This window comes from Cydia fagiglandana, chromosome 11 (assembly GCF_963556715.1).
Source record: "Cydia fagiglandana chromosome 11, ilCydFagi1.1, whole genome shotgun sequence".
NCBI lineage: Eukaryota > Metazoa > Arthropoda > Insecta > Lepidoptera > Tortricidae > Cydia > Cydia fagiglandana.
In genome coordinates, this window is record NC_085942.1 from 1,751,347 (window position 1) to 1,765,983 (window position 14,637).

The following is a 14,637-nucleotide window of genomic DNA, read 5'->3' on the forward strand; positions in this document are numbered from 1 at the left end:
AGAAGCAAGCACTGTTGCCAACTTAACCATAAAGTTTTGACAGCTCCGATAATACCAGTTTTTATTAAATTAACTACTATTCTCAGGTTATTTATTTCGAACTTTCTACCATTTTCCTTATCTGCGCGTTAGAGTTACACCAAGAAAAGTCTGCAACGATTTTGATAGCACACGCAGTGCCAGTGTTATGTATACGTCATAATTTTTAAAATGTTTGACGTTTAAAATGACACTTGCACTGTGTGAAGTGCGTGTGTTATCAAAATCGTTGCACTTTTCTTGGTCTAACTCTATTTGTAAATCATCATCATCATCATCATATCAGCCCTTTATCGCCCACTGCTGAGCATAGGCCTCGCTTCTAGTACGCCACTTGTCCCGGTCCTGAGCTAATCTCATTCAGAAGTGACCCGCAATTTGCCGGATGTCGTCCACCCAACGAGCCAACGAACGCCAGGCGCTTCTTTCATTTGAAAGCGGCTACCATTCTGTTAACTTTTAGTCCACCTGTCATCACTCTGCCTAGCAACATGTCCTGCCCAATTCCATTTTAGAGTCTGGCTAGCCAAAAATTGTTGACAGATATTTCGTTGTAGTATCACCAATTGTCTATGATTTAAAAAAAAGCTAAAAGTCAGTTGTCAATGTATGTCATTCATTCAAATTGTTTGCGGTTTTTAAGGGGTTTACTTTAAATAAAATTAATAAAATCTATACTGAGTGAGGTTCGCAAACAATTATTTAAGCTCGTAAATAATTACGACAATGTGCGAAGTTGACATGTAGCGTTATATAACGAAAAACTGCAATGTTTACAACTCCTAAACAAATGTAAACAAATCAGGAGGTTGGTGCTCTATAAATATTTTGATACTTAGCATTTAACATATTTGGCATAGTACTTATGTATTTTTTGGTGATGGATTAATATTACGGTATTATCGAGTTAGGTCTTATTTACACTACATTTAATTTTTCGCCTTGTTACAATGGTATATGGTGAGAAAATGTTAACATATGTTATATCGTTGACTGTACGTTACATAGTGGTAAAAATTATGTGAGCTGCCTTTGAGTGCACGTCAACGTATATTTAACTTATATCCATACCTTATGCGTGCACAGAAAATCAAAAATATTTTCTAGTATCAAAACTATAATACCTACTACACAAAGTGTGACCAGCCCAAGATTTTTTGAATTTCCCGCCAAACATTTGTGTAATATTTCAGTAGCCAGACTCTAGTTTGGTAATGACGAAACCGACGTCATGCACCTTGGTGCAGCGACGGATCTCGATATTCCTTACTCGGTCTTGAAGCTTGATACCGAGACCGAGCATGGCGCGCTCCATGCCTCTGTGTGTGTGTATTTTTAAATGATGTCCAATATCTTTTTATTAATTTATGTTGTGTTGTTATAAAGTTGCGCTAGTTGCACATCGTTTCTCAACTTGCCAATATTAGGACGTTGAATGTCATACATAACCATACCCATTCAGTGGCGGCGCGTCAAACATATCCATAGGCAAGCCGGGGTTAATTTGGCTTACATATTTCCATTACAACTCTGCTCAAACGTCCAAAAACAGGCAAGCCGGTGGGAATCGGCTTTTATGGACGCGCCGTCTCTAATACCTTACACAGTGTTCTCATTTGTTTATCTACTATTAGTAGTTCACTCCATTTAACTGGCAACATTCAAGATGTAAAATATGGCTATTTTGTTGTTGTGGTACACCTGATACGCGATATAAATTCATTTTACTTCGTCGACAAACAAGCTGTTTTGTTTAACGCAGACTAGATGGCAGCATACAATGCAGACTATTATGACATCATGAGATAATGCATGACTCTCCATTTATATATAGCACGGGAGCCCTATGCGTTATTTTGTTGTGATTTCTTGATTGACTTCTTTTAATTTTATTACCTTGCACTCCTTTGTATATTTTATTGCTTAGCACTTCCGGTGCCGAGCGCCCCGTTTCCAGTCCAGAATGGACATACATACGTGTTCTTATCTTAGCAATGTTACTATCCACTTACCTTTACATGTTATCCTTTTTCAAACGACAAAAAGACGGTAGAAATAAAATAAAATATTAAATTCCGGAAATTTTAATTCTAACCAGTTAGTTTAGTTGAGTTTATTGTACCTAGTTGAAGTAAATATACAACGTGTTACAAAATGTGTCTAGTCAAAAGTTTATAGTCAAATGACGTAAAACTTCTTACAAATATTATCTATCTAAGCACATTATTATTTGAATTATTATAATCATGAACCAAGAGATCAACAGCATAATACTCGATGCTGGCTATTTCTAGAGAAACCTAAGAACTAGAACTTACACTAATCTTATTTAAAAACGGCGCTACACCGCACTGTACACTTTTGAGTAAAATAAATAATACGAACAATATCAGTCAACAAATCACTTGGCATATTCATTCACTGCTTGTAGCACCAGAATAAAAATAATGATTCAGTCTTACATTTTGTTTAAAAGAAGAATGCTTCCAGGCAAACTGAATGGTCCAAGGCGGGATCTAATGTCGACCGCTCTTACGGCAAAGTAGTATTTATATCCTGCCATGAACTGTGTCAAAGTACACGCCATTGGCAACGGCAGAGCCTTTACATCTCCTATTTTTTTCCACAAAGCTGTGCTAGGTGGGGACGTTGTTTCTTGGTAGGCATATAATTGGTAACTGGCTATTTCTTCATAACTGTCTTCTTGGTAACCTTCTATTTTCCAAGATATAACAATGCCGTTTTCTACTTTAGCAAGCTTCAGGTCGGGCGCTGGTGGCAACGCCTTCCAGTTGGGTGGTTGGTACTGTTTCATACATTCAGGTAGCGGGGCTGGATGTCTTATACCTTGTGGTCGAGTCATCCGCATCGTTCCGTGCGGCATCCTGACCATATGAGAAGGAGGAGTTCTTTGTCTTGGCCCTGAAATTGAAACAAATCATCAGTTAAATAAATATTAAATATGTTACTAGTGTTACTAATTAGTATCAAGAATTACATTGACTTTGGACTTACCGGGAGTTGGAACAGTTTTTAGCATGATCGTCTGGCCAGGTCTGACGTTCTGACCTTGAGGTCCGCTAATAGGTATGTATACTTTTCTAGGGCTGTTCACACTTGGGGCCCTAGGGGCAGCTAGAAGGTTTTGCGAAGGGACAAGTCTGACGGGCGGCATCGGCCCCGTCCGGTTCACCATCTTCGTCGGAGGCTCATCGTCTGTTAGATCTACAGTTACGGACTGTATTCTATTATGCGTCCGCTTCTCGCCTTTCTGTACGGGGGACACACTCTTAACCCCATTGGGAAGTGGACTTGTGACTTTGTTTGGGTTGACCTGTTGTTGAGGAGTACTTTTAGCTGGACTTGCTGGGACGAGTCGAGGGACTGGAATGGGCTGCGTAGGGGGCTTCTGTGGTCGCGGGCCTTGCGCTACAGGGTTCCGTACCTGTTTGTTATTATTATTGTTAGCAAAATTATTAGGCATGCCGATTCCGGTCCTCCTTCTTTTATCATTTTTATCTGACATTAGGACCTGCATGCCAACTGATCGCGTTATTTTCAAGGGAACTATTGGCGCGTCACTCGCTTTCTTTACGTCTTCCTGTACAGACTTGAACACCACTTGGAGATCTCTGTTCTGCTTCTGAAGCATCATTGCTTTTTTCTTGTATTCCTCTAGATTTTGTGTTAACGTTTTAAGTTTGTTTTTGATCTCACTCAAATTGCTTCTGTCCAATATGCTTTCGACTATTTTTAGAACGCAGAATTCTTCTAGCTCGTCCCTTGTCATGTCTACTAAATTCTTTTTACATGTTTTAAGGAAATTTTCAGGAATCAGCGGTTTCTTTATTTCAGCCTCGAACTTATTTTCTTCGCTTTTTTCACTGATGTTTGGTGATGTTGTAGATACTACGACTTCTTTATCTGGGGCTGGAGCATCTGTAAAATAAACAAGTTATTAATAAATATTTTATCATTTTTGTACCATTGAACGCAATGAATTTCATAGTACACATTTAATTCCAATAAACTATTTTTACCTTTTTCAACAACATCAACTTCTACTTTATCTATACTTTTGCTATCTTCAGTAACTTTTTCACTTTCAGCCGGACTTGCAGGTTTTGATTCTATCTGCTTTTCGATTTCTTGCTCTTTAGTAGGTTCAGCTTTGCTTTCATTACCAATTGGATCGTCATCTATTAGCATGATATCATCATCATCTTCAATGTTGATGCATTTGTTATCACTATTATTAGTGCTTGACCTTTTGGGCACCTGCTCCTCCTCATCATCAGATAAAATGTCTAATGTATTTGACAATTTCAAAATCGGTTCTAATGGTTTATCATTTTCGCTTGCCGTGTTATTATCTTTTTCGTCTGATGATTTAGAGTTCTGTGATTCCTTTGGCTCATCTAAATCAATGATGTCATCAACTGACATTTGTTCTTCATTTGGTGATTTTTCTAAATTGTCTGTTACTTCAGTTTGATCATCGCGGTTTAAGATAGGTACGTCATCTGATTTTATTAAAGTGGACTCAGTTTCAACCTTTGCAGGTTCAGTATTTTTATCTTTATCATCATCTAAATTAACAATTACATCATCGGCGCTCTTGTTATCATCAAGTTGCGAAACGTTCTGTTCAGTCGGTAAATTTGTTTCAACGTTTGATTCAGTGATTTCAGTAGCACTAACCGGTGTTATACAATCTATTTCATTTTTGTCTTTATCGCTAGTAGTCATATTAGGGTCAACGTCCATACTTGTCACACCACTAGTGTTCAACTTATCATTTTCCTCTGCGTTATTAGTACTTTGTTCTTCCTTTTCAGCTTCATCAGTAATATCAGCATCGTTAATTTTATCACAAGTATCACTAGCTTCCAAACGAATCAAATCAATATTTTCTTCACTTGCATCATCCTCTGCATTTTCTGTTTCCATAGTTTCTTTTTCTTCAGATGCAGGCGCATTTTCTGGTATTTCTGTCTTGATCATAGATAATTGTAAGTCACTGTTATCCGATTCCGCTTGCGCAGGCTCATCAGTTATTTTATGAGAAATTGTATTTAATTCCAAATTATTTTCTTGACTGCTAGTTTCTTCTATCTCTGTTTGTATGTCACTGTCATCCGATTGTGCTTGCGCAGGCACATCAGTTGTTTTAGAAGAAATGGAATTTATTTCCAAATGGTTTTCTTGACTACTAGTTTCTTCTATTTCTTTTTTTATGAGACTGTCTTCACATACGTCCGTATTCATGTCATCACGGATTGACGTCTCTTCATCCTCTTGTTTAATATTCACTTCTTCATTAAGATTAATATTTGAATCAATATTGCTAGACTCGTCCTCTGTAACAGATTCAGTATTTTCAGTAATTTCTTGTTTAATATTCTCAATAGGACAAGGTTGGCTATTTTTATTAATGTTATTGTCACGAGTTGCTTCAATATTGGTCGCTTCCGTTCCAGTATTATCGCAAACCGTGTCAGTAGGTTCAGTTGCATGAATGTTACTTTCACTCGCATCTTTATTTTGGTCATTTGCAGCACCTTCGCAATTAGCCTCCGTTTCATTCAATTTACTATCATGCTCTATGTGGGTTTCCTCAATAGTAGTATTTTCACATTTCATATCATTTTCAGCATTTAGCTGCGCAAGCTCTTCGATATTTTCAATCGCTTCTTTATTGGAGGAGTTGTTTCCATTGGGAATATCTGCGGTATTACAATCATTTGAAGTATCAATGTTATTTTCGCTCACGGTAGTATCACCATTCTGTTCTAAAACATTATCTGACTCAATAGGTTCGGGCTTATTCATTTGGTCTATCTTTTGCACAACATTATTATCTGTTTCTTCGGCAGCTCCGTTATTCTCAGTTGTAGAATCTCCATTGGGAATATCTCCGTTTAGGACATCAGTCAGAATGTCCGATACGCCCTTTTCAACATTGTCAGTAAGAGACATCTTTGTCTTTAAGTCTACAGAAGCTTCAGTTTCTAAAATTAATTGCATCGTAATCTATTTTTTCATGTCCGTGGCCATGGAGTGGAATGTCACCCTGAAATGAAAAAAAACTGCAATTAGAAAAGAATTTTTAAATATAAGTTATTACTATTACATTTGTGGAAGCCTACTAATAATGATAATACCGTCAATTATACAAGAAATCACTACGCTACTATGCATTTATCATAATATTCATAATTTATCATCCCTGACACTGCGGGGTTTCGAACTGCATCGCAGCCATAATTTTATTGTGTTTTTAGTTTTAAGATATTATATTTTGTAATAATATAATATCTAGTGGTGTGATATTATATTTTGTAATGTATGCTAGTTTTAAGGTATTTATCTATGGGCCAATAGTTGCCTGAAAATAAATGTTTTCATTTCATTTATTTTCATTTCATTTCATTATGTTCGTTTTCTTGGATAATAAACACATCACTTTGTTTGTAAATTGTTTTGTAAAACGATTGTCTTATACATATATTTGTAACTATAACGATACGTAAAATAAAAAAATCAAGATGTATCAACACTATTTATCCTTTGCTTGAAAAGGTAATGTAAGTCAGTTATTGTCCCAAATGTCCCAATGCGGATGTATTTTATTACGCCATTACAAACCATTCTTTAAATGTACCTCATACTCATAGTAATCTCAAGTTTTGTTGTTTAGTATGTGGGTGGCTGAAATAACTCTGATAAACTATAATGCTTCTGTAAAAAAAATACCACCAATATTAAAAAAAAAAAGTTTATTTAAGCGTAATATAATATCTAAATATTCTCAATAAAGGTTTATTTGCCGGTAAAGTTTTATTTGACGTTCATAAGCGCATTGTAATATGCCTACTTGAATAAACTATTTTTTATCTTTATCTTATCTTTATCAATAGATAAGACTTTTAGTCAGACAGAATATTAGAAATTATCAGGGCAGTTATGGGTCCAGGGGTCCATTTCTCGAACGATATTAGTCTAATATTATTAGTGTGTTGTCATGACAACCCATACGATATGACAGTTCGTGGACCTATTAGTCTAATATCGTTCGAGAAACCCTGGTGCGAATCCTAGTAAGGGCATTTTTATAACAAGAATATTTGTTTCGGAACGTTTTAGATGTTTTGTTCAGTTTGTAATAGATGTTTTCTATGTAATCGGTATTTGTTATAATTCTATAGACCTGAGAAGTGTGTGTGTGTGTGTGTGTGTGTGTGTGTGTATGAGACACTTAAGGATGTGTATTCACATTCAGCCAGTAGGCACTAGGGCATGAATACCGGAATCCAGCTATAGGTACCGGAATATCGGACCGATATTTACGATATTTTTATGAATGTCATGTCGAAATATCTAAATTCCGGTATTGTTTTTTTTAGTTTTATTTTATAAAATATATGAAATTACAAAGAAAACTGTTTTATTTGCGAATATTAAGTTTAATAGACCTATGCTAATATTCCATTTTCACTCCTTACATTATGTATCTTCTACGTTTATCAGTATTCTGATCATATGTGGAGCGGGAGACAATAATATTAAGAACGGACCTTTTTCATTTAACTGTTTATCCCTCAAAAAAGATTTCAAACGGTTTTTTTTCAATACCGGTTATCATTCCGGAATAGGGTCAATATCCCATTTTAATACCGATATTGAAAATCGTCCGATACTGGTCTTGCCTTGGTATTGGTACGAAACTACAAACCAGGGATCGGAACCGGTTTTTCGCAAAATCTTCGGAATAACCATATGGGGTCATCCATTAATTACGTCACACCAATTTCTAGGTTTTTTGATTTCTCCCCCCCTCCTTGTCACACATGGTCACATTTGGCAAACCCCTCCCCCCTAGTGTGGCGTCACATTTTTTCTACGAAATCGCCAAATCGAATTAAGTAAGTACCTAAGTATTATTAATATTTTATCAAAATATTTTTGACGATATAAATATTAGTAATTTTATAACCTAAAACTGCTTAGGAAAGAAAATTAAACGAATAAAAACGATTATCGTTTTAAAAACTTGTTATTTAAATGTACAGCGAATAAAATAATTTAAATAAATTTTCGGTTACTGATGAAGTTAAAGTGACGTCACAAAGTTTGTGTCTCCCCCCTCCCCCATGTCACAATATGTCACATTTTCTTGACCCCCTCCCTCCCTAAACGTGTGACGTAATTAATGGATGACCCCTATATTTCGAATTTTATACTCCAAATATGTGACTCAGTTGTGTTTTTAGGTAACTACTTCGTATTATTCGATTTCCCAATTAGAAATGAAATAATTAACAGAGAATGAAAAAAACCCGTGCCGTCCCCATACAAAAAAAACCGGTATCCGATCCCTGGTACAAACAAGTCTAAATTGAATGTCAAGTCATAATATCAATTCGCGTAATATAGTGGTATAGAATTACTTCGCATAAGTAATAAACTATATGAACTAAATAAACATACAATCAAATTACAATGCAAACTATGAGGCCTTGAGGATTATTGAAATCAATAATAACTTAAGACTATAGTTCGTTTTTGAAATAAGGTAAATAATGTAATAAAAAATACATAAGTAAATACTTATATAATAAAAAATACATAAGTAAGTAAATACTTATGTATTTTTTATTAATTTTTGTATTGACATTTAAATGTAATTTTTTGGATGTTAAAAACAAACTTAAATTTTGAAACTTTGAGTTCTAGTATGTTTTTATAAGATCCATATTTTTGTGTTTTGTATCCAAATTATTGTGATAAATTGCACATTTTCTATCTATTTGACATGTTTTATCATCCCAATTGTGAATAAGAAACAACCATTTCTACAGCGACAAACTGGTGGCTTTTCTTTAAAGTTACGAGTTTCTTTGAATACCCGTAAAAGGTCTTTATTCGCTTTATGGATGACTCTAGCGCCGCCCGACGGCGATGAAACACATCATCTAATTTAAATTATTATGCTAATCCGTTATGTCTATTATTACGCACACATTTGTAATAGGAAATTAAATATATTTCCAAAAATGGATGAGAAATATACATAAGTATTATTACAGAGTTTGAAAAATCCCATTTGAATGGTGTGACTGGTGTATGTTTTAATGTTCGTTTTTATTTCTTTGGTTTGAATTTTTAGGTATTGATGTTGAGACAATTCCTAGCTGTGGGAATGCCAAAAATAATGCTCTTTAACTTTAGTATATTAAAAAAACTATTTACTTACCTATGCGAAAAAGACAAATTAATAATCACAAAAAAGTGACTGAAGTGAATGTGTTTAATTTTTTTTTTTTAATTAGAAAGGTTATGCCAATAAAATTCCAAGTATCCCCGAACATAATAGTCACAAAGCCAAAGTCACCAGTTGGTTTGAATCACTAAGGGCGTGGCTCCATATGTCAGATGTTCAAGCCGACGGCAACAGTGCTTGGTTCCAATTTGAAACATTTTATTATTAATTTTAAATCCAAGATAAAGTATAAGTTGTTAAATATGTTTTTAAATACATATATTATTAAAAACTACAGAACCCTAAAAAAGCCTGAACTGAATTTATATCAGAAATTAAAAATATAACAATAACAGATCAATTGGAGAAAGTATAAAAAAAATGTATGATTACTTGTGTCCATGAATTAATTTTTGTGATAAAAATGAAAAAAAAAAAACGAAGCAGTGGGCTCCTGGCCTATTATTACAAAATAAAGAAACTGACAGTGACATTAAATCACACAAAATACAACTTGTTTTATTTGCGAAGCCAATAATAACAATATTCAAACAAACAGAACAAAGAGAACCGTAACAACCGTTACGAAAAACCAGTTTTTTGAAGCTACAGTCTGTAAAAACAACAACAAAACCATTAAATTAAACGTCAAATTAATACATGCAGCAAATGGAAAATACACAAAACAAAGCTACTAGGCAGATACTTAATTGAATTATAACTACATTGATTTGAAGAATGACTTCGACGGGTCACAAGATAGTAACACCTTACTTATTTTGACAACGTCAGCAAAATCGTCAATGACATCAAATTAAAAAAAAAAACACAAAAGTCAGAATAATAAAAAAAGACTGAGTACAAATAAAAATAAAAACAACACGTGCACTCGCAAATTTTTCAAACGTAAAATGTTTTACAACGCGAAATCGACTTTTCGCTCCAGGTTTAACCTGGTAAAATGACGTGACTTCACTTACAATAAAACCGTTTTAAGCAAACCAGACTCAGATAAATAACAACATTTCGATTTTTTTATGTTCGCGGTAGACCCTGAGCTACGGTACGGGTACCCAGATGCCTAAAAGTCAACGATATTCTTAAAATCTTTATAAAGCGATTTTAAATATAAAAATAATGTTTCGCGGATACGGATAGAACATTAACTATTATTATTAGTGTGCCCGACGCGTGTTATTTTTTAACAAGGAAATAAAAAAATGTATGAATAAACCAACAGTGAAGAAGTTATATTATAATAAAAGTAAACAACAAGATGAAAAACACTAGTGTTTTTTTTAAGACATCACCAAAACAACAATCTACGTAGACCCAGAACATTCAACATGGCGCCCGCAGAATACCGGAATAAATTCCCCACTCATCAGTCTACAAAATGGTGCAGGCTGATCCCCATGTCGATAGAAACGTAGTCGTCGCGCTCTATCACAGCGTGGGGAGCGTTGGAGGGAGCGAGATAGATAGCGAGTGAGCGCTCGCGTGAAAATAAACTCGAATGAGGTGAAGGTGGAAGTCGGGGCTATCGAACGGAAAGTCGAAAGCCTGTCGAGGGCTCGGCGATGAATCCGCTGAGTTTTGAAGTTTGTTGGTTGACTGGTTGAACTAAAAGAACACGGTCACAAGATTTTGATGAGAACAATGAATTTAAGATGACAAAAGAGCTTTGGCAGATGATATGTAATACATAAAGAAGTATACAGAAAAAAAACATTGAAAAAAATTTTTTTTTGCTCATGGTGAAAAAAATCAAAAGTTGATTTTTTTCAACCCGATAGTTTTACGCTAAATCTGAAGGTTACAAAACCTTGGACGGCTAAAAATATACCTACGGGAAAAAATCCTAAACAACCAAAAACATTGACATCCGTCACAGAAGGTCACAAAATTCAACATAATTAGGTAGTAAAATTGTGTTAAAAATAGACTTATTTGATATCTAACAATAGATATTGAGTAATGAGTAAGTAATCATGCTGTAAATTTAAAAAGAGAAAAACAACACGCAGAAAAAAAAACTAAATTTTAAACTACCTACAAATACGTTCTAAAAATGATTAGCTCTAACAAAGTGTTAACGCAATACAATTACATTCTAACTACTGTAGGTACTTAAATCTATTAATACCTACCTCAGATGCCCTTGAACAAGAGAATCGAGAAGTAGGGAGAGTAATCAAGAAGATGACAAACAGCACCAAACAAGCGTCCACCACCACGGCTGTTGGGACACTGACAGCGCAGCAGAAAGAGAAGAAAATGGCCGCCGCGGCGACACAGGCGGCACTCCTAAACCCGTGGCAAAAACACGAACTAAAAACAACAGAGTAGCCCAGCGCAGAGACAACCTGTTTATTCCCCGTAATCGCGGACGGCCGCGAGCGAGCAAGACAACTCTATACCGTTATCGCAGCGAGGAAGCGGCGCGGCGAATCGTTGGAGAGCGGCCATGAAGCGCGCTCTGTATTGAACGTATACTCTGTGCGATTTGTACGTACTTAAGTACACGCTATCGAAGCAGGGTCACGTTTCATTCATTCGAATGGTCTCATTCTCTTGTGTTCTACTTCTAGCGGGTTATGTAAACTTCTTGATGACGTCATCCGTGTATAACTAGCGTAAAGATTTACAGATTTGATTTCTGGCAAATCAATTAAGTAGTTGATTATACCTAATGAGGAATATGAGGATACATTATGTATGGAATGAATAGGTATCAGTGATTATTTGATGACAGTTCAGCAGTCACCTACAAAACATAAATCGCCACGTGAATAATTCTCCGTGCCAGCGTCAAATCGTCAATGCCAAATCGCGTTATTGCTAATTCAAAATGGCGGCCGGGTCGAGTTCTGGTTCTGGCACTGGCTCGAGCGACGTTGCCGCTTTTACGGAAAGCGTTGTCGGCCCGGTCCGCAGTGCCGGGCGTTTGACAAGTTGCCGAGGTCTCCCGAGCGTTTCCGAAGCTAGCCGAAGGGGCTTCAATACGTCAGCGAGGTAGATAAAATCTTTTATTAAAATGGTATATTGGGAAAGAAAGAATACTCTCTGACACCTGACAAACCGTGAATTTAATAAGCGATTATGATGGAAGATCAAAAATAAAACCAAGATATCTTACGCATGGTAAAACAGAAAAAAAAAACATATCTTAATTACCTAAACAACTAATTAAGAGTTGTGACTATGGCCATAATATGTTACTTGGTCTGGGTCCGTATGAATTAATCTTGATGAAAATGATTACCTATCGATAATTATATTATTGTCCCAACGCCAAGAAATATAAACGACGCATAAATACTGTGTGATTTTTTATTCAATGTAAAAAAAATATTTATTAGGTAGCATTAAAAAAAAAACTTTCATCCACTATGGTACTTATACCACCAGCGAAAGCAACAAAAGAAAAAGAACCCAACAAAAATACCACCCGCCAGACCACCTTGATAATTTGTAATCCCAACAAACTATAAATAAAGACAAATAAATTAAAAACGGCTATATTAATCAATCTCCTTCTCACATTCTTAATTACTGACAAAATAAAACATTACTCCTTGTAGGATTAGGTACGTAAATGATTTTGGTAAAATCATTTTATCGAAAAATTCATAACACCACTAGAAACGTCATAAGAGTTCAATGCTCTCTTCGAATCTCGGGTGGGTTGCTGGATACCGCTTGCAAAGCGCTCAGCATTGACCGGGGGCAAAATCTATACAAATCCCTTCGATCCAAGGGTCGAGAAAGGAAAGGGAGCATTGTAGACAACTTGACATTGCAGCGTAGATCAGTTCCGTATCCGTAATAGATGGTAATAGTAAGCTCTATACTCGTTACAAAGATGTTTAGATTACTTCATTAACTCTGCGTAAAGAAGATTTTTCTTCAATGCAGTGTAACCAAAAATTCAGGTCTCGCATGTATGCTTCTAAAAGTTGTTAAAACGGTGACCCCGAAACAGAAGTTCCATACCCGATGGAATTACACTTTATAAATTGTATAGCATAACGAGCGCAAAAAGGGAGATGGCTAAATGCTCCGCTATTGCATTGGCGTAGGAGTGAAAGGAATGACTAGTTGTTTGCGCAGCGTCAGCGGAGCGTTCTTTCGTACATCGATGGTTAGATGTCAAAATGGCGGGCGTTGGCATTTTTGCTAAATGACTATGTATTTCTATCTTTGTTACTTCCATTTTTTCTTTTTTTTCGGAAATGCATTAAGTTTGTATACTAGTTTTTGTTTGCTGAATATTCTTCTAAAATGTATTTTATTGTAAATGACAAAAACATATTTTTATATGTATGACTTGTATGAGTCTTGTAATGATTTTGCATACTTATTTTAGGTAAATACCCCATAAACTCAAGAAAGGCTTACTCAGTTGGCTTTAAATTTATAAGCAGTTATTGGATACATTTAAACTTGATACAATAATTAGATCAGAATTGAAGGTCGTCATAGAATTAGACAGTGAAGGACCTATTACTATTAGTCAATTAGTGTACCCCTACAATTTTAGCAAAATAAGAAGTGATGCACATACTATTAATTAACAGGTCTATCAAGTATCTGTCTAATAAGGACAGAAGAAGAGGGTACGCAAGAAAACAAATATGTGCTCCCAGAATAGATTAGGATTAAAACAGATAGTAAAAACATTGAAATAGCCAGTGTATTTAGCGGGCCAGCTGTGAAACCTTTGGCAGCTAAACACTGCTCGATTGGCATGTAATGTGCCAGACTGCCAGTAGGAGTGCCGCTGGCAGCGTTGCCAAGTTGCCAACCCCACTACGTAATCACGATCACGACTCAACTCGGCATGCCATTATCTAAAGTCTGCCGCGCACTGAGCGGCAACGTCGCTTCTCGTTCTCGCAGGTCGAAATACCGATAACGCGCCGCTGCCATTTCGCTTCTTTATACTGCGCGATATTATAAGAACTTATTCTCATATGTCATCGCGGTGATCGCGCAGTTTAATACAATAATTAAAGTAATAATAGCCGCATAAATGAGTTTGCCAAGTAGGTACCTTGATTAATAAATTCCCTTTTCCAGCAGTAGATACTTCTAGTCCGATGACTATAATAAAGAATATTTAACCAAAATAATATGACCAGTGGCTCTGTGAGCTGTAGACCTCTCGAGAATAGCATCAAACTTAAAAAATTAATGGCCGCACCATTTTGAAAAAAAAAATTACTGAATCGACAAACAAAATCTAGAACTCATAGAGCCATAGATCATACAACTGATAGAACCTACTCAAAAAATTTCATGAGAATCGGTTAAGAATAAGAATTAGATACCTA

General features: G+C 35.7%; 1 protein-coding gene across 1 annotated transcript; it reads right to left on the reverse strand.

Moving 5' to 3' along the window:
* Positions 1-2,107: 2,107 nt before the first annotated feature.
* LOC134668724 (activating transcription factor 7-interacting protein 1) lies at positions 2,108-11,627 on the reverse strand. The gene is made up of 4 exons (XM_063526166.1): positions 11,452-11,627; positions 4,080-6,112; positions 3,055-3,978; positions 2,108-2,961 (listed from the first exon to the last, which is right to left on the reverse strand). The coding sequence occupies exons 2-4, from the start codon at positions 6,064-6,066 to the stop codon at positions 2,498-2,500; spliced, it is 3,375 nt and encodes a 1,124-aa protein (XP_063382236.1). The 5' UTR covers positions 6,067-6,112; positions 11,452-11,627; the 3' UTR covers positions 2,108-2,497.
* Between the last annotated feature and the right edge of the window lie 3,010 nt (positions 11,628-14,637).